General features: G+C 37.5%; 2 protein-coding genes and 1 long non-coding RNA gene across 3 annotated transcripts; all 3 read left to right on the forward strand.

Moving 5' to 3' along the window:
• The first annotated feature begins 800 nt into the window (after positions 1-800).
• LOC111388868 (dof zinc finger protein DOF5.4-like) lies at positions 801-3,940 on the forward strand. The gene is made up of 2 exons (XM_023013683.1): positions 801-1,734; positions 3,555-3,940. The coding sequence occupies exon 1, from the start codon at positions 921-923 to the stop codon at positions 1,728-1,730; it is 810 nt and encodes a 269-aa protein (XP_022869451.1). The 5' UTR covers positions 801-920; the 3' UTR covers positions 1,731-1,734; positions 3,555-3,940.
• Positions 3,941-5,307: 1,367 nt separating this feature from the next.
• LOC111388869 lies at positions 5,308-6,059 on the forward strand. Its single transcript, XR_002701643.1, has 2 exons — positions 5,308-5,780; positions 5,862-6,059. It is a non-coding gene; the product is annotated as an uncharacterized LOC111388869 (long non-coding RNA).
• Positions 6,060-19,291: 13,232 nt separating this feature from the next.
• LOC111388864 lies at positions 19,292-22,566 on the forward strand. Its single transcript, XM_023013677.1, has 4 exons — positions 19,292-20,151; positions 20,397-20,480; positions 20,586-20,650; positions 22,112-22,566. Exons 1-4 carry the CDS (start codon positions 20,042-20,044, stop codon positions 22,195-22,197), a joined length of 345 nt encoding a protein of 114 aa, XP_022869445.1. The 5' UTR covers positions 19,292-20,041; the 3' UTR covers positions 22,198-22,566.
• Positions 22,567-24,666: the final 2,100 nt, after the last annotated feature.

Consider the following 24,666-nt stretch of genomic DNA (forward strand, 5'->3'; position numbering starts at 1 on the left):
CTACTAAAGATGTAAATTATAATCGAACAAAACTGAGACTTAATGTTGACCTTAAAATCCATTAGTTTTCGTAATTGCGTAAGAGATATAATCGTTTGGATACCCATCCACTACATTGTGTAGTGTAGAGTAAAATTATATATTAATTTTAACATGAATTTTTATTAACTTTTTGGTTAGCCCAAACAGGGAATTAATAAAAATCACAAAAACAATAAAATAAAATAAAAATAAAAATAAAAATTTAATAATATTTCCATTTATTTAATTATGAGAACCATACTTTTAAAAAAAAAATTTACATACTTATTTTTAATTACACATTCATACAATAAAATAATTTACACGTAAATTTCAAAATTTTTCTTATTTTTTTAATTACAAATTTACTAAAAATTACTATTCAATTTTTTTTTCCCCAAAATATGATTGGAGTTCGTCTCGTTTTCCAAATCGAATCAATTGGAACCAAAAAAAAATCAAGAATTCAGCTCAAAAAATAATGCAGTTATTGGCCGACAAGTCTATCAGCCGTAGACACTAAAATCCTCTCTCTCTCTCTAAACCATACACGTGTCACATCTTAACTTGAATCGTCCTATCCCAAGAACAGTACGGTCATTTACGTGTCATTTCTAAATGAATTTTGCCATACTAACCCTGCCGTCACGAGAAATATTCTTCAATTTCATAGGGGTTTCTTAGTAATTTCACCTTGATATTTGCCTAGCAAGTACTAGGGGCATAATAGTCAATTAATATAAGAACATTTTCGTTCATAAAATATTCAGATAGAAATATCTTTTATTTAGGAAGTGGAAGATTTTCAGTGGATGTTTGTCAGAGTGCTCAGTACTAAAAATTCTTGAACCGAGTGAGTCACTCACTGAGTCGGCAAATGCAAGCACTCGTCGGAAAATATGGAAGATGTAGGTGCAATAGGCGGCGAAGGGGACAGGAAGCTGGAGACGCACCTGTTCCAGCAAGCATTGAAGTGTCCTCGGTGTGATTCGCTTGACACAAAGTTTTGTTACTACAATAATTATAACCAATCTCAGCCGCGCCATTTCTGCAAGAGCTGCCGGCGGTACTGGACCAAAGGCGGCGTCCTCCGTAATGTCCCCGTCGGTGGCGGCAACCGGAAGACGAGCAAGCGGTCCAAACCGAAAAAAGGACGCAAATCGAATTCGCATTCCAGCAGCAAGAATTCCAGTCTCACGGACGCTACCATCACGGCGGCGTCCACTCCTACATCAGCCAATGGAAACTTCAGCTTCGCCGTAGATTTACCTGACATTTATCCTGATTCGAATTTTTATAATGTGAATCTGAATCCACAGGCTACGACTACAAAACCTGGCTTTGATTCACAGCCGGTGGCGAATCAACCAACGGACGGTCAGATTTTCAGCGACATCGGAGGCTTCACGAGCCTGGAGAATATGCTCGGGTTCAACATGGCCGACATTTCCCCATCGTCCGATCCGTTAGAGCAAGTTTCGTTAGTAAAGAATCCTAGCTCGGCCATTATGGATCAAAAGGTACATAAGACTGAATTCGCGGAAGAGAACCCATTGAGTGACGGCGGACTTGCTGCTCTAGATTGGGGAACCATCGCCGGCGGCGGAGGAGTTCGGAGTCGAGATGAAGGTCCGTCTGATTTCACAGGGACCGTTGATCAAGCTTACTGGAGTGATCAATCTCTTAATGATAGTATCTTCCATAATTAACTCTGTAAGATTTTATACTGAATTACATAATTTATTTTAATATAAAAGAAAATAGTTTTAGGTCATTCAAATAATTTTCTGGTTCATAAAAATTACATAATTTTTAATTTAATTTGTTATTACTCTGGGTTTGTCTTTTTATATTGAGAGGTTAAAATTCACTCTTTATTTTTGAAGATGAATGGTATATTTAACATTTTAAAAAAGAAGTTAACTTCTATAATATAGAGAAAATGACGTTTAGCTCTTCAAATGACAAGATTTTGTAAATTTGAGGAAGGATTATTTTATTTTCATCAATATTCAATTTCATTTCTAATTTTCTTTATTTCAACAACTTTATAATTTTTTTCGGAAAAAAGGTCATTGTTATATGTATATAATTGTCTACATAATGGTATCTATAATTACATGTGACATTGGATTGAATCTTTAATTCAAATTTCATATTTGCAAATCAACAATCGAATGATTGTCACATCACATTATGGATATCATTATGTGCAATAATTATATACAAGTAGAATTTTTCTTCGTGGGAATCGTGATGTTAACTTTAAACTTTATTTTTCAATAGTTATTGGATTTTAAAATATTTCCTAATTTTCATCCTTAATTGTGTACAATTGTTAGTTTTTCAAAAGAAACAAAGTGACTAACGTGAGTGTTATATGTATATAATTGTCTACATAATGGTATCTATAATTACATGTGACATTGAATTGAATCTTTAATTCAAATTTCATATTTGCACATCAACAATCGAATGATTGTCACATCACATTATGGATATCATTATGTGCAATAATTATATACAAGTAGAATTTTTCTTCGTGGGAATCGTGATGTTAACTTTAAACTTTATTTTTCAATAGTTGTTGGATTTTAAAATATTTCCTAATTTTCATCCTTAATTGTGTACAATTGTTAGTTTTTCAAAAGAAACAAAGTGACTAACGTGATAAAACGTTAGAAGTACCGTGTTGATGAGAACGACTTTTGAAAATTTAGTGACAATTAAAAAAGAAATATGTGGCAATTGAAAATGCGATTTTGTAATTACAATTAGGGATGACAATTCGAATTGTCAAAATCGAAAATCGTGATTAACTGAATCGAATGGGACAAAAAAATCGAACTGATTGTGTAATGGGATGTATATGGTGTTTGATTTTAGTGACCCAGTTCCGGGCGGGATAGATATGGTATTCGCGTCGTCGTCCCGCTCCGAATTGATTATCCGTTAAAAATTAAAAATAAAATTGATTAATTGGACTTTCCATTATAAATTGTCTAACTCAAAATTTATGGCCCATTACCGACTCATTAAGTAACCTAACCCAGTTACAATTTACCCTGTCAAAATCGAAAATCGTGATTAACTGAATCGAATGGGACGAAAAAATCGAACTGATTGTGTAATGGGATGTATATGGTGTTTGATTTTAGTGACCCAGTTCCGGGCGGGATAGATATGGTATTCGCGTCGTCGTCCCGCTCCGAATCGATTATCCGTTAAAAATTAAAGATAAAATTGGTTAATTGGACTTTCCATTATAAATTGTCTAACTCAAAATTTATGGCCCATTACCGACTCATTAAGTAACCTAACCCAGTTACAATTTACCCACTAAGTACTAACCTTATTACAAAGAAAATTAGAATCGAATTCAACAAGTTATTAGTCGACAACTATCTTTATTCGAGTCTCTGCACCGTGTCCCCAAATTTTTTTTTCTTCACAATGTATTCTTTTTTACTCGTCATCGCCACCCCAAGTAGGAGAGTATTTTATTGCTAATTTCTTCTCTCTTTTGTATGTAGAAAATTCTACTCCATTGTACTCCGGAGCTTATGTATGATTTGGTGATGAGGATATTGACGAAGAGGTACGCTTTTCAGTTAAGACCATTCTGGATTAATTAGTATTGTTGTATTATTACTCTACTTACGTTTTTCATTTACTATAGAGGGATTAGCTTTAAATTTCGACGAATGCTAGTAAGAGTTGTAGAGAAGAATGAAGATTGAATATGAATTAAATTTGGAACTTTTGAGTTATTGAATAGGAATCGAGTTCGACGAACAAAGACTAAGGGACAAAGATATTGTTTAGTATTTTTATGTTGATAGTATTGTTTGGTAAATTCGAATTTTACATTTGAAAATTGGGATATTGTTTGCATTTTCATTTAGAATGTTGTTTGCTACATCGGCTTATTATTATATTTTTGTTTTCATTGAATTTTTTCATAATTTTTTTTAATTAGACGGTTGGACTTATAAAAATAATTTATTTTTGTGATTATTAACGACCCAAATCGAGATATGAATCGAACCGACTTACGTGCTTATGGTGCGACTATAGTATAACCAAAAAATTGATAGTTCGGTGATGGTTCTGGTCAAACCGAACCCGAATAGAACTGCTGCCAACCCTAATTACAATGACTATTAAAAAAAGCAAAAGAAAAAAAAATGAGTTCAATTATTTTTAAAAAAACAAAATTGATTTAAGCCAAACGACCTGCGAGGTCATCCTCGAGGGTGATTGCACCCTCACATGCTCCAGCATGGGTTCTTCATGAATAAAATAATCCAACTCTCCATATGTGTGTATGTGTTGTGTCAATCCCGTGATCATCCATATAGGTATTGTAGCTCGGCCCTCAAGAAAAATTTTCACCCACTTGCCTTCTACACCTTTGTTCATTCCTTCCCTGTCCTATCTATTTCCTCTCCTTTGTGATAAAGCATTTTCAACTGGGGTAATTAGAACACAACGTTCTTACTTTTTAATATTATTATACAAAACGTTCATGTCTTTCATGTTTTGACATTTTCGTCCTTACTTTCACCTATTATTTCAAAAAATCATTATTTTCATCCAATTTCTTAATTAAAAAATGTAAAATGACAGATATATCCTCATATATATTTTTTTAAAAAGTGTAATCACACTCCTAATCTTTTTAAAAAATTACAAACGAGTCCAAATAAATTATTAAAAGGGTAATTAGTACAAAATGTTCTTACCTTTCAATATTATTTTGAAAAATGCTCACATATTTAATTTTTGTCATTTTCATCCTTATTTTGACATTTTATTACGAAAATCATCATTTTCATTCATTTTCTCAACTAAAAGTTGTATAATAGCGAATATATCATTCTCTTTAAAAAAAATAAAGAAAAGAAAATTAAAGAATTTTTAATTATTTATTTGAAATCTTTTGTACTATTTTGAAAAAATTAGGAAAATAGTTGCGATATGTTCTTTATTTTTGTTTCATTTGAATAATAGTGTTTATTCATCATTTTACAACTTTTAATTGTGAAAATTGATGAAAATAATGATTTTCGTCATGAAATATGAAAGTATTGGTGGAAATGCCAAAAAATAAAAGATATAGTCTTTTTGTACAATAGTATTGAAAGACTACCTTTTTTCTAATTACCCTTTATTTGAACTCAATTGCACTTTTTTAAAAAGTTTGGAAGCTTAATTGCAATATGTTCTTTAATTTTTCTTTTCTTTTTTGTTTTATTTATAAATATGAGGGTATATTTACTGATTGTGTAATGGGATGTATATGGTGTTTGATTTTAGTGACCCAGTTCCGGGCGGGATAGATATGGTATTCGCGTCGTCGTCCCGCTCCGAATCGATTATCCGTTAAAAATTAAAGATAAAATTGGTTAATTGGACTTTCCATTATAAATTGTCTAACTCAAAATTTATGGCCCATTACCGACTCATTAAGTAACCTAACCCAGTTACAATTTACCCACTAAGTACTAACCTTATTACAAAGAAAATTAGAATCGAATTCAACAAGTTATTAGTCGACAACTATCTTTATTCGAGTCTCTGCACCGTGTCCCCAAATTTTTTTTTCTTCACAATGTATTCTTTTTTACTCGTCATCGCCACCCCAAGTAGGAGAGTATTTTATTGCTAATTTCTTCTCTCTTTTGTATGTAGAAAATTCTACTCCATTGTACTCCGGAGCTTATGTATGATTTGGTGATGAGGATATTGACGAAGAGGTACGCTTTTCAGTTAAGACCATTCTGGATTAATTAGTATTGTTGTATTATTACTCTACTTACGTTTTTCATTTACTATAGAGGGATTAGCTTTAAATTTCGACGAATGCTAGTAAGAGTTGTAGAGAAGAATGAAGATTGAATATGAATTAAATTTGGAACTTTTGAGTTATTGAATAGGAATCGAGTTCGACGAACAAAGACTAAGGGACAAAGATATTGTTTAGTATTTTTATGTTGATAGTATTGTTTGTTAAATTCGAATTTTACATTTGAAAATTGGGATATTTTTTGCATTTTCATTTAGAATGTTGTTTGCTACATCGGCTTAGTATTATATTTTTGTTTTCATTGAATTTTTTCATAATTTTTTTTAATTAGACGGTTGGACTTATAAAAATAATTTATTTTTGTGATTATTAAGGACCCAAATCGAGATATGAATCGAACCGACTTACGTGCTTATGGTGCGACTATAGTATAACCAAAAAATTGATAGTTCGGTGATGGTTCTGGTCAAACCGAATCCGAATAGAACTGCTGCCAACCCTAATTACAATGACTATTAAAAAAAGCAAAAGAAAAAAAAATGAGTTCAATTATTTTTAAAAAAACAAAATTGATTTAAGCCAAACGACCTGCGAGGTCATCCTCGAGGGTGATTGCACCCTCACATGCTCCAGCATGGGTTCTTCATGAATAAAATAATCCAACTCTCCATATGTGTGTATGTGTTGTGTCAATCCCGTGATCATCCATATAGGTATTGTAGCTCGGCCCTCAAGAAAAATTTTCACCCACTTGCCTTCTACACCTTTGTTCATTCCTTCCCTGTCCTATCTATTTCCTCTCCTTTGTGATAAAGCATTTTCAACTGGGGTAATTAGAACACAACGTTCTTACTTTTTAATATTATTATACAAAACGTTCATGTCTTTCATGTTTTGACATTTTCGTCCTTACTTTCACCTATTATTTCAAAAAATCATTATTTTCATCCAATTTCTTAATTAAAAAATGTAAAATGACAGATATATCCTCATATATATTTTTTTAAAAAGTGTAATCACACTCCTAATCTTTTTAAAAAATTACAAACGAGTCCAAATAAATTATTAAAAGGGTAATTAGTACAAAATGTTCTTACCTTTCAATATTATTTTGAAAAATGCTCACATATTTAATTTTTGTCATTTTCATCCTTATTTTGACATTTTATTACGAAAATCATCATTTTCATTCATTTTCTCAACTAAAAGTTGTATAATAGCGAATATATCATTCTCTTTAAAAAAAAATAAAGAAAAGAAAATTAAAGAATTTTTAATTATTTATTTGAAATCTTTTGTACTATTTTGAAAAAATTAGGAAAATAGTTGCGATATGTTCTTTATTTTTGTTTCATTTGAATAATAGTGTTTATTCATCATTTTACAACTTTTAATTGTGAAAATTGATGAAAATAATGATTTTCGTCATGAAATATGAAAGTATTGGTGGAAATGCCAAAAAATAAAAGATATAGTCTTTTTGTACAATAGTATTGAAAGACTACCTTTTTTCTAATTACCCTTTATTTGAACTCAATTGCACTTTTTTAAAAAGTTTGGAAGCTTAATTGCAATATGTTCTTTAATTTTTCTTTTCTTTTTTGTTTTATTTATAAATATGAGGGTATATTTATTATTTTACATTTTTTGTTGGAAAATTAATTGATAATGATGATTTTCACAATGAAATGTGAAAACAATGGTGAAAGTGCTAAAAAAAATGAAAGAAAAATTTTGTATAATAACATTAAAAGATATAGACGTTTTGTGCCCCTTTCAATAATGCTCTAAATTAGATGTAAGTTATGATTTAGATTATTAAAGTGTTCAAAAATCTCTCCAATAGAAAGATACCTCAAAAAAAAAAAAAAAACGAAAAAAAAAAAAANGAGATCGCTGAGATATTACACATGGATAACTATCTGAGCGTCAGTGGTTAATCTCTAACGTTCAGAAGTGGAATTGGTTCTTTAACTTGAGATCGTCATAGTGTCTTATATGAGGATAGTCATGCTTTGACAGTGTTGGATGTTGCTTTGCCAAGAGCCCTAATACGACATCGTTCGGATATCTCAAGAATCATATGAAGGTTGTGAATAACCAATAGAGAATTCGTCACTCTTAGATAGTAAGAGATTAGGATCCGCATTTCATTCAATTAAGTCGATAACAAAATATTTGGCCAATGTTCACTCAAAAGTCGAAAAGGAGTTTTTGACTTATATAAATTTAATAGTAGAATGAAAGATATGATTGATAATCGAAATTGACACACCTCCATATCTCGTAATTGATCATAACATATTAACGAATGGATTATAGTTTCACGGTAAACGAACGAAATTGGTTTTGTTATACCACGTGACATTTTTTGTCACATGTATTGTTCTGACACATTCCTAGATGTCAATCTGGGACGACGAACGTGAGTTGGTGATAAATTAAAAGGGAGTTTTAATTTATCGATTTTTATTAGATCAAAATAATAATTCATGTTGTTAGGTATCATGATTTGGAACCTGATGGGTCGCACAAAAAAGGAGAACTAAAAGATTGTGATTTATCAATTAATTAATTTAACAAGTATTAAATAAATAATTAATTGGATTGCTTATTCATAGGCCAGAATTAATTAATCGGATTAATTAATTCATGGATCGGATTTAATTAAATGAGTTAATTAAATATTGGATCGGATCAGGCCAAGCTCGTTTGGGCTTATATAAATAAGTAGCTAGGGTTTATAGTTTTGTAGAGAATTCTAATTTTTTCTTGCCAGCAAAAGAGGAGAAAACCCTGATTCTCTACAATCACGTTCTCTGTGTGGAATTCCATTGGAAGATGGACAATTAGACAGCTGTGAGTGGCAAAACAAGATTGTTGGAGCGAAAGAATAGTAAAGGAGTTTGTAGAATTAAAGAAAGAATAGCAAATGAGTTTGCAGAATCAAAGAAATGTAAAATTTTTATCACGATTTCTATTTAAGTACAAAGAAAATTCTTGGTGGGAATTGAAATCTGTTTCATTTTCGTTGTGCATGATAAGTAAATTTTCAACAATCACGTCCATTGTGAACATTATAACTCATGTCCGTCGTGGACATTAAATCATTTTTGATCACCTCTAAACGAGCATATCATCAATCTCTTAAAATTGATATCATATCAATGTTGTCAAAATCATATCACACCAATCAATTCTACTGAAAAAAAAAGTGAAAACTACAAACGAGTCCTTATAATCGAAAGTTTCGTAATTAATAAGGGAGTGTTTGATAGCCATTTTTATGTGAAAATGCATTTTAGAATAATAATTTGAATGGGAGTATGTGGTTGAAAAATAAAGAAATTTTTTTAATTTACGTGTAATATTATTTTAATAAAAAATATGTGGTTGAAAAGAAGAGATAAAAAAATGCATTTTGAAAAAAATAGGTTCCAAACGGGGGCTAAATTAACGACTGAATTCCAGCTTACACACTAATAACTAAACCCACCAATTTAACTGTCAAAATCAACCAAACTGGCCGGTTTTCGTATTGTTGGTGTTACATCAATATTTTAGTCCTTCATTTTTATTTTTGCCTTTTTGGAGTTTACGTGAAAGTCAAAAAAATATGGAAAAATAATTTTTTTTTAAATACAGATTTTGTGAAAGATACTTTTTATTAAATGTATAGTTAAAAATGTGGAAAGTTACCAATCAACTTGTAAAATTATTTTATTAAAAAATATGTGATTGAAAAATGAGTTTGCAAAAAATAAAAAATAAATAAAAAATTTACAAATCGTGGTAATCTGATTTAATATTGTGCCACCTGTTTCGCGCAGGTTAGTCGCTAACAATTAAAAAGGGTCAGACGATTGTGTAAGGGACAAACCTTTTGAGACAAAGTCCCAAAAAGGGGTATTCTTTTATTGGCGATGAACTTTACAATTGGAAATGAAAAACAATGTGCCTCCAAGGGGCGCAAGCACACGAGTTACAGAAAGAAAAGTGTTTAAATCTAAAAACTAAGGAAATGAAAATTACATATTCTCTGTTCGAGAGTTTTGGATTCGGTCCTTTGCTTCTATGTCCTTTCTCCCTTTTATACTTCATAGGTGATCTCTTTGTGATCAACTACTTTGAAAACTGCTTGATCGTCCTATAACTACCCACTTTCTTCGTAATGGCCACCTTGTCATGAAAACCGTCTTTTAACTGCTGCCATCACCCTTCATCGTTCAACCGTTTTCGATTGAATTCCTTAAATCGTGGAACGTGATAGGGCTGCTTTAATAACTGCTTTGATAACTGCACTTCTTGATAACCACGACGCGTTATGTTTGTTAATATTTTGGGCGACTTGAAGGTTTGGGCGAGAATAGAGTAGCAGCTCTGGCCGATTGTATGACACTCCATTCGCTCAGATCCTGGGCGACTTGCAAACTTGGGCGATGTCGTTACCATGTTCTTGGGCCTTCATCTTGATTTGTTCGATTGGGCTTCGTTCTTTGGGCTATTTGATTTGGGGATTCTCCAATTAGGCTTCACTCCTTGAACTGTTCGATTTGAGCTGAATTTTTATGTGTCAACAATTACCCCCCAATATGGCAGAATTAATAATAATTATTAAATTTTGCCATATTCACTTTGTGTTTTTAGCAACATTCGAAATTCCCAAGAATTTCAATCATTGTTTCCTTCTATAACTTGAAAAGGTGCGTCGTTTTGCAAACCCTTATAAATCCCAAACACGCCATTTCACTGCCATCAAACCACGCTTCATATTTTTTTGCGTCTCCTTCACGATTCACTGTTCATCTTTTGCTTCCCTGCTACGTAACCCTGCAAAGCTTCGTTTCTTCTCAAATGGCTGCTTCACAATCTCAAGCTAGCGATTCCTTTAGTTTTGATGATTTTCAGAGACTTCTGAGTCGCCCATACATAACCCCAAGTTTTCTCGCGCCTGCCGACGTTGGACGTAATGAGTTTTACTTGGGTCCTTTCTTCAACAATGCGGAGGCAGTTGAACAGGCGGCGGTGGGTCAGCTGTTTCCTTGCACTTAGGGTCCTCCATTTCTGAACTCTCTACCGCTGGGGCCACTTCGCGAAAGAGGTATTCGCACTTGACCTAAATCTGATGTAACTTTTCGTAGATGGCATGCTCGCTTTGTGGGTCATGGTCCTACTAAGGTACTTTTTGATAGCGCTAGGATTTCTGATTTGTTGGAAATCTCTATCCGCCCCCCTACTTTCGATTCAACACTCTTTTCAATTGTTTTGAGTTTTTGGTCTTTTGAGTATAACACCTTTATTTTCCCTCTTGGCCCCATGTCTATTACCTTAAGGGATGTTGGGGCCTTAGTGAATCTGCTACCTTTGGGCGATACCATTTTTCCTGGTATCTTAGTTTCTGGTGGCGCCCCAAAGTTTGGTAAAAACTACACCGATTCTTATTCAAGCCTGCAGACCCTCCACAATCATTCGAGCGCTGAGCCTACCCATACTAAGCGAGTGGCCTTCCTTTTAGTTTGACTTTGTAAATATGTTTTGTGCGTGCCAAGTATAAAGCCCTCTCTGAGTTATTTACCTATAGCGCGGCGGCTTGACCACGCTAACGAGCACCACAAGCTTGCCACCGATGCCCTGGAGGCCTCCAACAGAGAAAAAGCGGAGCTGAAGCAGCAAGCAGAGGCCCAGTCAGTGGAGATTGCCTCTCTGAGGGAGGAGTTAAAGTCTGCGGGGGAGGTGGCGGTTCAAAATTTTATTGATCACTTCGAGGACCACCCCCTTTATGACGACTTTGCCAACTTCTGGGCCTCGTGGAGTGCCCAAAGCCTACTGGGTCGGCTGAAGGAGGTGCACCCCGCACTGGACATCTCTCAACTAGAGGCAGAGTTCGGGGGACCCATTGGAGGTCAGCCTGACAAGGTTACTGAGGAGGTTCCAGAGGCCCAGGAGGCGGCCAGTGCTGAAATTCCTCCCACAGATTAGGGTTTCCTTTGTAATGGCATCGGCCCTCCATGTACTTCAATTTCATGAAATGGAAAATTTTGTTAAATTTCTGTAAGGTTCTTTTGCTTCTGCTTCTTTGTATCTCTTTTTGTTTTATACTTGTATGAATGACAAACATTAGGCCAACTGCCTCGTGACAACGACCAGTTAACAATTGTGAATCGGTCTCCTTAAGCGAACACAAGTCTAAACACTTAAGTGGGTAGGAAGTGACCCCTTACCTTAACTTCTTAATAATCTGAGGCCAGACCAATTGGGAAAACGCGAGGAAACGTTTGTTCATCAGCTAATAAGTGACGATCGAATCGCTCAAATGAACCTTTTGAAGAACTGAGGAAACCATTCCCTGGCTGATCTGGTTTGGAACTGAAAATTCATTACTGAAGATAAATTACACCTCTTTACAAAGGTGATTCCATCACTTAATAATCTTTACAACCAATGTCAGATCAGGACAACTGATTTAGCTATGACAATCTAGGATCAAATCGGAACATTCTTGTCACTGATAGTATTTTCTCAAGTGCTCGATGTTCCACTTGTGAGGTAACACCCTTCCTGACATATCTTCGACCTCGAAAGTACCAGGTCGGGATTCTCCCTGAATGCGGTACGGGCCTTCCCAGTTCGGGCTAAAAACTCGTGACCCGATTGGTTTCGAAGATTGGAGCACTCTTTTGAGAACGAGGTCGCCCAAGCGGAGAGTCCTGTTTCTGACCTTGGAGTTGTAAAAGCGGGTCATCTTACGATGATATTTCGCTAAGGTCATCTGGGAAGCGTCTCTCTTTTCCTCAAGGAGGTGTAGTTCACTTATGCGCGCCTCATCGTTGCTGATCTCATTGAAATGTATCCGCCGATGTGATGGGACACCGACCTCGACCGGACTCATCGCTTCGGCTCCGTAGGTCATTGAGAATGGGGTCTCGCCCGTTGCGGTCCGGCAAGTCGTTCTGATGGCCCAGAGGACGTGGGGGAGTTCGTCAACCCAGGCGCCTTTTGAGGCATCCAGTTTCCTTTTCAGGGTGCGCTTGATAGTCTTGTTTACTGCTTCGACCTGTCCATTTGCCTGAGGGTGATGTGGAGTCGAGAAGTCTTTCTTTATGCCTAGTTCGTCGCATAACTCTCGCATCTTCCTGTTGTCGAACTGCTGCCCATTATCAGAGACAATGGAGTGAGGGATGCCGAACCTGCAGATGACGTTTTTCCAAACGAACTTCGTAGTGTTGGCCTCGGTGATTCGGGCAAGGGGTTCTGTCTCGACCCACTTAGTGAAGTAGTCGATGGCGACAATGACAAAAGTTGCGCTTCCCCTACCCTTTGGTAGCGGACCAATGAAGTCGATGCCCCACTTGGCGAATGGCCAAGGGCTGGTCACTATGGAGAGGCTCTGCGCAGGCTGTCTTTGCACGTTCGAGAAGCGCTGGCATTTGTCACATTTCTGGACAAATTGGCAAGCATCCCTTTTCAGGGTTGGCCAGAAGTAGCCTTGACGGAGAACCTTGTGTGCCAGAGCCGTCCCTCCGGAGTGATTTCCGCAGATCCCTTCATGTATTTCTCTGAGTACGCAGGTGGCCTCTTCGCCGCCCACACATCGAAGAAGGGGAGAGGCAAAGCCTCTCTTGTAAAGGGTTCCTTCTTGAAGGACGAAGTGTGCAGCCCTTCTTCTTAATTTCCTTGCTTCACTTCTGGAAGCAGGCAGCGTTTGCTCTTTTAGATATGCAATTATGGGCTGCATCCACAATGGGGTGCCTTCTATCCATAGTAACTCTTCGCCTTCGAAGGTGGAGGGCTTTGATAAGTGCTCAATGGGGACGATGTTCAGAAGCTCCTAGTTCACGCTGCTGGCCAATTTTGAGAGGGCATCTGCATGGGCATTCTCTAGATGGGGGACTTGAGTCAGTTCGAACTTTTCGAAATGGGGAATTATGTCCAGAACCAGCTTCAAGTATGCGAGCATGTTATCATCTTTGGCCGCGAAATCCCCATTTACCTGATTCACTACGAGCTGAGAATCACTGTTTGCCTGAAGCTTCCTGACCTGCATTTCCTTGGCGAGCCTTAGTCCTGTCAGAAGGGTCTCATATTCGGCTACGTTGTTCGAGGCTCTGAAGCCGAATCTTACCGCACAATTCAACAAATGACCTTCCGGGCTTTCCAGTACGATTCCCGCCCCTGCGCCTGCCTCTCCTGAAGACCCATCTACAAACAATTTCCATGCGGGGGGCTCGGCTGGCTCCATTAGGGCCTCCATTTCTGGGGCTTTGGTAGATTCGACCATAAAATCGGCAAGGGCCTGGCCCTTGATAGCGTGTCTAGGTCGGAACGTGAGATCGAACTCGTTGAGCTCGATGGCCCATTTCAGTAGGCGTCCTGACGCGTCCGTCTTCTGCATTACTTGCCTTAAAGGGAAATTGGTGAGGACTTGTGTTGAGTGAGCTTGGAAATATGGCCTCAGCTTTCTCGAAGCTGTAATGAGTGCGAGTGCCAGTTTTTCCATGTCGGAGTAGCGTGTTTCAGCTGGGAGAAGTGCTTTGCTGATGTAATATACCGGCAATTGACGCTCATTTTCTTCCCTGGTTAGGACCGCGCTGACTGCTACGTCTGACACTGCTAGATACAGCAACAGAGATTCATCCGGATGGGGTTTCGATAGGAGGGGCGATTTACCGAGGTGCTTCTTCAGAGACTCGAAGGCCTCTTGGCACTCCGAAGTCCAGTATCTGGAAGGTTTGGTCAATGTGACTCACGTGTTCGGCCGCCTGGAGGCTTTTGACCAACATGTCATCCACGTAGACCTCCATGGTTTTGCCAATGAGTTCGGCGAACATTATGTTGACTAACCTCTGATATGTGGCCCCGGCATTTTTCAATCCGAAGGGCATGACTTTGTAGCAATACAGCCCCCTGTCCGTGATGAATGATGTAGCTTCCTCATCAGGTCGGAACATGGGTATTTGGTTGTACCCCGAGTACGCATCCATGAAGCTAAGTAGTTCATGCCCAGCAGTGGAGTCGACCAGTTGATCAATTCTTGGAAGTGGGAAGCTGTTCTTGGGGCATGCCTTATTCAGGTTTGTGAAGTCCACACAGACCCTCCATTTCCCGCTGGACTTTTTCACTAGAACCGGGTTGGATATCCACTTCGGGTATATGGCCTCTCTGATGAAACCACTGCGATCGAGTTTACTTACTTCGTCTTTCAGCGCCTCGTACCGTTCCGGATTCAGCGCGCGCCTCTTCTGTCTACGGGGGGCATAGGAGGGGTTGATGTTAAGGTGATGGCAACTGATCCTGGGATCTATCCCCACCATATCCTCATGTTTCCATGCGAAGACATTTAGGTTTTCTTTCAGGAATCGTATCATCCCAATTCTTGCTTCAGGCGATAATGACTTCCCTATGCGCAAGACTTGATTGGGGTCTTCTGGATTGACTGGAAAAGTTTCCAGTTCTTCCATTGGGGTCGCGTTTGGTTCATAATCAATTATTCGGGGATCTAACTCGTCAAGAGAGTGTCCTTGTTCAGGGGCCTCTTCCATTATGACATCTTCCTCTTGTTCAGAGGTATGCTCTTGTTCAGGGGCGTCGAGCATCTCCACGTCCGTACCGGCTTCAGCGGGTACTTCTGCTAGAATTACATTGACAGTCCGGGGCTCCGATTTTCGTAGCGAGTTCAGGTAGCATGCCCTGGAGCTCATCTGATCGCCCCGAACCGTTGCAATCCCTCGTTCGGTTGGGAATTTCATGCACAGATAGTGAATGGACGTCACAGCCCAAAGATCTTTTAGAGCCGGTCTGCCCAACATCCCATGATAAGCCGACCTATGATCTACCACCAGAAATTCCATGAAATGCTGGGCGACCAGGGGGGCCGAACCCATTTCCACAGGCAGGGTAATCCGCCCTCGTGGGATGATGATGTCCCCACTGAATCCGAACAGCGGGTCGGTCATGGGGATTAACCCATGTTCAATTTGCATTTTGTCAAAAGTGGAGCCAAACAATATGTTCACGGAGCTGCCGTTGTCAACGAGCATGCGTTTTAATCCGTTTCTAGCCACTACGGCCCTTACAACCAGAGCATCGCAATGGGGATGGTGAACTCCCTCTGCGTCTTCCTGCGAGAAGGTGATTGGGGTCATCTTGTTTGCTGCTTTTGATTCATCGACAATGTAGGTGATCATCGGGGGATCCTTAGCTTCTCTTGTATAATTTCTCTGGGCATTCCTGGTGTTGCCACCGACGTGGGGTCCCCCGATGATGGTATCGATTTCCCTGATGACCTGGCTTCCAGCGAATTGAGCTTGGTTCTCTTTCCTGGATTGGCCTCGGTTTCTTGACTCTCTTCTGCTAGGAGATTGTTCCTGGTGACCCCTTCCTCCCCTCCTCGGGGAGGTGGATCTGCGGGGGTACTCATTTCTGCTGGAAGTGAGGGGGTTGCTTCGATCAGGGCGCCGGTTGGCATCCCGACACTCACTGGTGTCATGTCCATATAGTTGATGGAAAGTACAAAATCTTGCTCCTGGCATGGGCCTATTGGGCCTCTTCTTCTTCTTGTCAATTCTTCCGGATGGTGCTGCCTCAGTGGGTGCGCTATCATATGCCAACACCGGCACTGCGTTCAATGTGGCGGAAGCTAGGGCCTGTCCGGATGTGGGAGCTATGGTATGCCCTGCTTGGGTCCATTGCTGAGTAACAAGGTGCGCTGCGGGGCCTCGACCTACCTGCCTCTGTGGGGGAGGGAGTCCCTGCGCGGCACGGTTACGATGATCAATCATTTCTTCACTAATTATTTCCACCCTCATCATCTCCACCAATTCGTCGTACGTGGAGGGATTCTTGCTGCGAACGTCCCTCCAAAACAAAGTGTTCATGTTGAGACCACCTTTCAGGGTCGAAAGGGCTTCCCTGTCAGTGACCTGTTCGCAGTAAGTAATCTTGTCTGTAAACCTGGCGAGATAGCTTTTCAGCGTCTCTCCAGGGGCCTGCCTCATGTCTTGCAGGCGTTGGATCGGCGCCTCTCCTTCCCTGCGTGAGAGGTACTGGTTCAAAAATGCTTTCTTCAAATCCGGCCAACTTCTGATGCTTAGGGGAGGAAGCCTGCTGTACCACACTTCGGCGGCTCCGCCTAGTGTTAAATGGAAGGCTCTGCACTTTAGAGCAGGTGAGGCTCCCCTAAGACTCATTTGCGTCATATACTTTGTGAGGTGCTTCTCCGGATCCCCTTTTCCCTCGTACTTGGGGATCTTTGGGGGCATGAAATTAGTTGGCATTGGGAAGCTTCGGATTTCCCTTGAGAAAGGGAGGTTATCGTCATCGTCGTCAATCTCATAAGATCGGCAGGGCCCCTCTAATCCTTGGTCATCTTGGACGTCTTGGGGTGGAGGAGGTGCTTTCCCACGGCTCCCCCAATCGACTAAGTTTCTCCTCTCCTTCCTGTTTCTAGGAGGAGGGACATACTCCTCTTCGTTGTCTGACCGAGCCGACCCTCTTGAAGGGCGGATCCTATTGCTAGGATCGTTCCCTATCCGGTCGAAGACGCTTACTGACCTCTGGTCATGTTCTTGTGGAAAGTTGTCCCCCAAGAGTGGTTCTGATGGGTGGCTCTCCTGCATATAAGATGTTGCTTCGGTGTTATGCTCTCTTTCGAGAGGACGTTCGGTGTGCCGGCTCATGTGGCCTCGAGAATGAGACAAAGGGATTTCCCGTACCGGATACGATCCTTGGGGCATCTGGTGTCCCTGAGCTTGCATGAGAAGTTCCCGCATCGCCATATTCTGAGCTGCTATGTCTCTCATGCCTGCAGCTATCTGGGCCATTCCTTCGGTGAGTACGGCTGTTCTTTCACCTCGTCGACGCCGGTGATGCGGTTTCTGATTAGTAACATTGTTATGAAGTACTTCCTCTTCAGAGGCCTCCCTGATGGGGTTGTCTTCACGGCTGTAGCTCATCCTACCTCTTCTTTCAAGGATAGTAAGAACTTGGATTGTAACTCGACTTTTATTCTTTTTCAAGAATGCCTCCCTTTTTAGGGTCAGTCGCCGGTTTTCCGGTGGCTTCTCCGACGGGAATGTAGGACTTTGGATGGGGAATGACGGTTCCCACAGACGGCGCCAAACTATTGACCTCTAAAAATGGCTCTTCCACGTGGCCAACTTGCAGCTACTCCACGTATTCCTCCCTACGAGATGAACAAACTGTCAGGCGCACACGGCCGGAACCAACGGGGGTGGCGGCCGTATACACTCCGACGGTCAAGTCAGGTTTGGGTGGTCGGAACAGTGTCCAGGGACTACGCAAATCGATCAGTCAATAAAGGGGGAGGAGAATATATAAACTTGTTATGGAGTGCTATCTATTGAGAGTTTCATTACCTTTGCCTCTGGCCAATCTTTGGGTATTTATAGATGGTATGAACCGTGGGATGTGGAACACGTGTATACATCTGACGGTATGAAGCGTCTGCTCATAGGCGTCAATCAGCCGCGCTTGTAGAGTGGGCGGACAGTTTGTTTCCCCGAGTTGAATTGACATAAAGTTGATAAGTCACATCAAATAACTTTATGGGAGACGTCAAATCAATTTAAACCTTATATGCAGAGCAAATCTTAAATTGGCAGCGAATCTTCTAACGGGGGTGCAAGCCACTTGAACCCGACCTCGGAGACGGGACACTTCGGCAGATCAGTGACAGGAATCGGTGTATCACTTTGGAGAGGTTTCGGGAGGTCGGAGTGGTCTATTTGATTTCACCGGCTTCGGAGTGGCGAGATGACACTTCGGTACTTCGGTACCGAGGCTCGTAAAATGAGGCGTAACAATAACATTTTTTTTCATTGACTGAAATTGTATTTAATAAAAAGAGAGTGGAGGAAAGGAGAGAACTGGACATCTGTAAATTTTCCTCATCCTCTGGATTTTAGCCGAAGTTGTTAAAGCCAAAATATCAATACAAAGCTGAGGAGTGGAGGCACATATTTTTCCTTTGGATAAAAAATAAATTATAGAGGGGGGTTTTTAAAAATTATGTGGAAACATTCTTGTTCCTCTCTATCCAATATTCCAATTTGACCAAGTTATCATAGCTTGACTCTATTATCGCTGCCGTCAACCATTGTTGTCAAATGTCATTGATGTCTTAGGACTTGCCTATATTTCAAAATTGCTGATTGAAGAAAATAATGAGCAAGATCTTGGAAGCAACAACAATATAAGAGTAAACAATGAATCGATGAAGGAAATAAGATAACTATTAGCTCTGTAGTATGGACACTTCAACTAGGGTAGCATGTTTTTGTACGAAGCACGTTAAATACGTGTCGAAAACCAAATAAGTATTCATATTTTCATTTTCATAATATATAATATTTTTAACTTAAAATTATTATTAAATAACAAATAAGTATTCATACATAAAAGATTTCGACAAGAAAAATTAATAATTATTAAAAAAAACTAAATTTATACTATATAAACGAAGAATTTTAAAGAATTTAATCCAATGTGTTGACGTGTCATATCAGCTTCTTTATTTATTTTATTTTATTATTATTATTATTTTTTTTGAAAAATTGCAAGTCGGCTTGCACGTGTTGGTGTTGGTGGTTCATAGATTATTAGCCTAACCTGTACTATATTTAAATTAGCCACTTTTTTGAAAATAGCTTATTTTAATTTTGACTCATATTATGACTTAAAATTCGGTCCAATTATCATAAATTTGTACTGGTTTAACCAGAAACTAATATAAAAACTGTTCAAAATAAAATAAAATAAAATCATGCCAGTGTCTTTATCGTAATTGTGATGAAATTGATATTTAGTGATTAATCACTGTCAACTTCAAAAATCAGGATAATGTTCCCATGAAAACTAACTTTATAGTCTGACATCTGACTGATAGTCATACTATTCTTTGGCTCTTCATTTTGCACTTCGCGTACATAATTATAATGTGTGCACCAAAGCCTAAAATTTTAGAGCAGTTGGGAAAAGACGTAGGAAGGACAAAATTTATTCCTTTGGAACGGTAAATAACCTAGACTATGGCTTTCTGTCAAAGGTGCGTAATTCAAGAAAACGTGTGCATGTACACATCTGTTTAAACGATGTCCTTCCAGCATATGGCAAACATTAGGAGATGAGCTCTTAGTAAAATGATACGCCTGCATCTTGATTTATCGGTTCTTGATTGACTTGGTCATTTGTTTTATGTTGGAAAATCATTCTGCCCAAGAGAATTACTTTCCCCCAGGGAAGATCAATGTTCAGAGCCATTTTGCTGAAAGAATACAATTGATAGCATGGCTATGCATATTAAGGTAGAGCAAAAACTGTACAAAATCCTATTAAGTTAGTCTTAAAAGTTTTATTTTGACTTGTACAAAAATTTAATGTCTTTGGGGCAAAAATCAGTTTTGCATATTAAATTAGAAAATGTAATTGTGGCATGCAAGTTTTGCTTTTAGTAATTCCAACTTCTTTGTTTAGGTGAGTTTTCATTAACATTTCAAACTTCCTATTTTAAAAAAGACTGAATGCATGTTTACTGATCCTTTTGACATAGATGTGCGGAGAAGCTTCTTTATAAAAAACGAAAAGAGAAAGAACAATTGAAACAAAAAGAGAAAGACAATGATCAGAGGAAAAGGTAGGTATTAAAGATTTAGTTTCAGTTGAAGAATGGCTTATGACAGAGACAGGACAAGGACCCAAATTTGTTGCTCTGATTACTTTATTCGTCTTCCCTTTTCAGGGATAGGTCTGAAAGTGGAGATGATACGGATAACGAATATGACAGAAAGAAAGAACGTAGAAAAGGTATGATACTTCTATGTTAGCTTCTGCATCATATCAGCCTTGTAAGTTTTTTCTGACTCTGCAATAGTTAAATTCGCTAGCATTTTCATGGCATTTCTCGAGAGAGAATTTTGAATTATTTTCTTCAATTAAATAAACAAATAAATGATAAATTGCCAAATAAGTATATTATCAAAAGCTTCAAGAGATGGAATTCAGTGAACTGTCTTCCTGCAATGATGGTTAAGAATGTTCTGCGACTATGATTGGAATAACAATTTGAGATATGCTAGGAAGGCATATTTGGCAGAACTCGAGGAGGTACTGCTTTTGATGTAAACTACTGTGAGATAAAATGTGACAGTATTCTTAAAGGATACTAGACTGGTAAATATCGACTATCAGAAGTAGTTGAATTAATTCTGGGGTTGGGAAAATGTATTAAAGTTTGTGGTAGAGCTAAGAGATGTACAACACACCTTTCAGCATGTCTTGAGCGAGTAGATGTCAGCACTGAGACCCATTCTGTGTATCCATGTATCTTCTTTCTTCCTTAGGTGACAAAGTTAGAACTTGGTTTGTCTTTATATGTTGGAAGAGTCAATGGGCCTTATCAAGGCGCCCTGCATATTGAATTTGACCATCTTTTTTATGTTCTTCGTCAATAATAACACAGCAACACACCGTTGTGGTTTTAATATCTAGCACATGCCCTTGATATATTTAAAAATAATTGTCACCCTGGAAAAAGATTTATAGTCTTCATTGTGAACTAATCATCTTATTGATTGAAAAAATAATTTCCAAATTACTTCTATACGAGGAATATATTGCCTTTAGAAAATTTGTCCAGGGAAAAGGAATTTCAGATATTATTTTGAACATAATTATGAGAACCATAAAGTCATAATATATTTCTGTAGGGCTAGCTACATGGATCCCTTTCCTCCCGTGCTAAGCAAATGGAAAAGGATAATTGAAAAGATGGCATAAAATCTCTGGATTGAGAAATCGTAGTCTAGTCTAGTTCCTATTCTATTAAATGCAAATTTTTACCCATCAATAAATCTTACAAAATCCAAAGCCAAAAGCTCAAAACACCAAATAAATGGTTGCTCCAAAATGTGCAGTCTTCCTAGAAAAGATTTGCCGTGTGATGTCTTTGTGTTTGTTTTTAGTCATTCTTGTTATCTTATGCCTGATGATGCTAAATGCTTAGAGCCAAGTCTATTTAGTTATATTGAGGATACTTTATTATCTTGTTGCTTAGAGGAGCCAATCCAATGGTTCTGATGCTTGTATTTTGAAAGTAGTTCTGTTTCAGTTTCCTATTTTTCCAATTGCAGAAATAATTATCCGTCAGGAAGCATGCTTCTATGAGAGTCCCAATATGAACGCTGGGGCAAATTATTGCTTTATGTTTGATAGAGGGTCATTTCTGATTCTAAATGGGATCCTAACATATAAACATCATATGTGCAGGAAAGAAGGCTTCGACTTCACTTAGTGATCATAAGATTGATGACGATGAAAACTTTGACGAATATCTTGAGGGAATGTTTCCCTGATCAGATCTCTTTTACATAAACCGAAGAAAATAGTAGAAGCTGAATTTCTGTTTTAAGTTATTTATATATGCTAGCACATACTTGTAGTTTAATGAGAATTCAACAAGTTATGTAGTTTGGAATTTTTAGTATTAATTTTATCCTCTGCAAATTTAGATATTAGGATGACGGTGTACATACCTGTAGTTTAATGGCGGTGGTGGTGGCGATGGCAACGTATATCATTATTGATATGTGCTCCCGTCTTGGATCAAAAGCACTGATGAATTCATTAATGGTTATGGTACGATGTTATAAGATTATATGATACACGAAGGGTTTGTAATTCTGTCTATCATTTAAAATTTGAATATTATGTTTATAGGTTCAGCTTAATTAATAGAGTCGTTAAATTAGATCTCGAGCCTCTTCTTGATCATTCATTATTTCATTTGTCTCAAATATGTTGTTAAAATTAATTGTTTAATTTTAATTTAGATTAAAATCTAATTTAAATCGGTATCGAACGGGAATTTTTTTTTTTTTTTTACTGAAGTTGGCTCAAGGAAGGACTTTAGAATCGCAAGCCCAATAAGATCGCGTGACTACAAAACCTTTAGAAACTTGCTATATGGGAAGCAAAAGGAGGGTATTCTCGACCTTACATATGTGGGCTACTAAATTTTTTTTAAGGGGTGAATATGGTTCAATTTGGACGGTTTGTGCTATATTTTCAGTTCAAATTATTTTATGTGGTTTGAAATTTGTTCAAATCAAGTCAAACCATTTTATTTTTGGAATCGAATCAAATCAAATCATAGTTTGCTGTTTGGTTCGGTTTTAACTGCGATTTACCTATCCACATTATAATAATATATTTAGCATAAGTTAACATATAAGTTTAAATGAGAACTAATAATATTAAATTACATTCATATTTACCATGGAATCTACGAATAAATTATTTCCAAAATTGGCTACTAAAAAATGTTAATAAAACAAATGCGTCTTTCTTCATTTTTATTTATCTTTTTTTGTTTGGCAATCATATTGTCATATAACTATTGATAAAGATAAAATTATATTTTGCTATTATAGTTTGGTTAAAATTCCATTCGTCTTGCTTATAAGATGTAAAATAATGATTGAATGGGATATGTTAGATGTACAAAGATTGACAAAGATTGAATGGGATATGTTTAGATGTACAAAGATTAACAAATTTCATTCTCTAGTTACTTTATGAAAGTAGAAGTAGTACTAGTTAGAGAATTTTAACATTTTCACACAATCAGTACGCTCCGTCCTTTGTTCTTTTCAAACCACAAACTAATTTATTAATCATCTAGGCACACAAACATTCATTTTTTATCCAAACCACAACTTATAAGTGTATAATAAGATAAAAAACAACAAATAAAAGAAAAACAACGAAAAAATGGTTTGAATGAAAATATGAGACTCGCTAAAAGAGAAAGAGGCGATTCAAGTAAAAATTAGCAGACTAACATGCAAAGACGATTGATGATTTGTTCAGCAGTGACAAAAAAGCGTCAAATGTTAGGGAAATGAGAATTTATGTTAAGGCTTCTAAAATTTTGAACGTGATTTATTGACATAATTTTGTTGAATTATGATTTGAATTTTTGAAAAAATATATATATTTTTCATGTCATATGATTTTGAAATAATTTTAGTTTGGTTTAGTTATCAGGTGAAGATGTGTTGTGAACTTGGTAAGCCTTAAGTCAATAATGATGAACTTAATTTACTTCATATGATTATTTCAACAAGCTGGTTGTAATTTATATCGTTAAATTAAACTTTTTTTTTCTTGAAAAGTGGAAATTGTAAAATTTTTAAGTTGATAAAATTAACGTTTTAATAAATAATTTAAAAACGATTAGATTCGGTTCGGTTGGATTTTGTACAATTTTTGAAAATTAAAACTTAAATCAAACCATTTTAGAACGGTTTGATTTGATTTGATTTGAGGGGGGAAAAAATCACGAGGCCACTTCGATTTCAACTGGACGTCCAACAATTTCAATTCGATTTGTGATTTTGTGATTTTTTTGTGCGGCCTTATTCTTTTCCTTAACAGAGATAGAAAAAGCGACGGGGGCTTGAACAATTAACAATGCAATGTTGTATGAATGCAAAATTGGAAAACCATACGTACAGATTATTGAGTTTTTCCATATGTTTAGAATTTATTTCACATAAAGCATACAGAAATCCCATAAGAATAAAAAAGTACCAATAAAATCCATCCCACCACCCCCGCTGTGAGTGGTCTGAATGGATACTGTGCATCTCTCTTATTTGTGTCGTCTGTCACTTTCCTTGAGCCTGCCACAGTTAAACAAAATGGATTTTCGAGAGTTTTAGCATTTAGTCATAGTCCCAACATTCCAATAATAATTAAAGGTAAGGTTCTTCTCTATCTAGAAGAATTTTATAATATCAATTGGGTTTTTACAGTTTCGT

Source organism: Olea europaea, unplaced genomic scaffold, assembly GCF_002742605.1.
Source record: "Olea europaea var. sylvestris unplaced genomic scaffold, O_europaea_v1 scaffold532, whole genome shotgun sequence".
Taxonomy (NCBI): Eukaryota; Viridiplantae; Streptophyta; class Magnoliopsida; order Lamiales; family Oleaceae; genus Olea; species Olea europaea.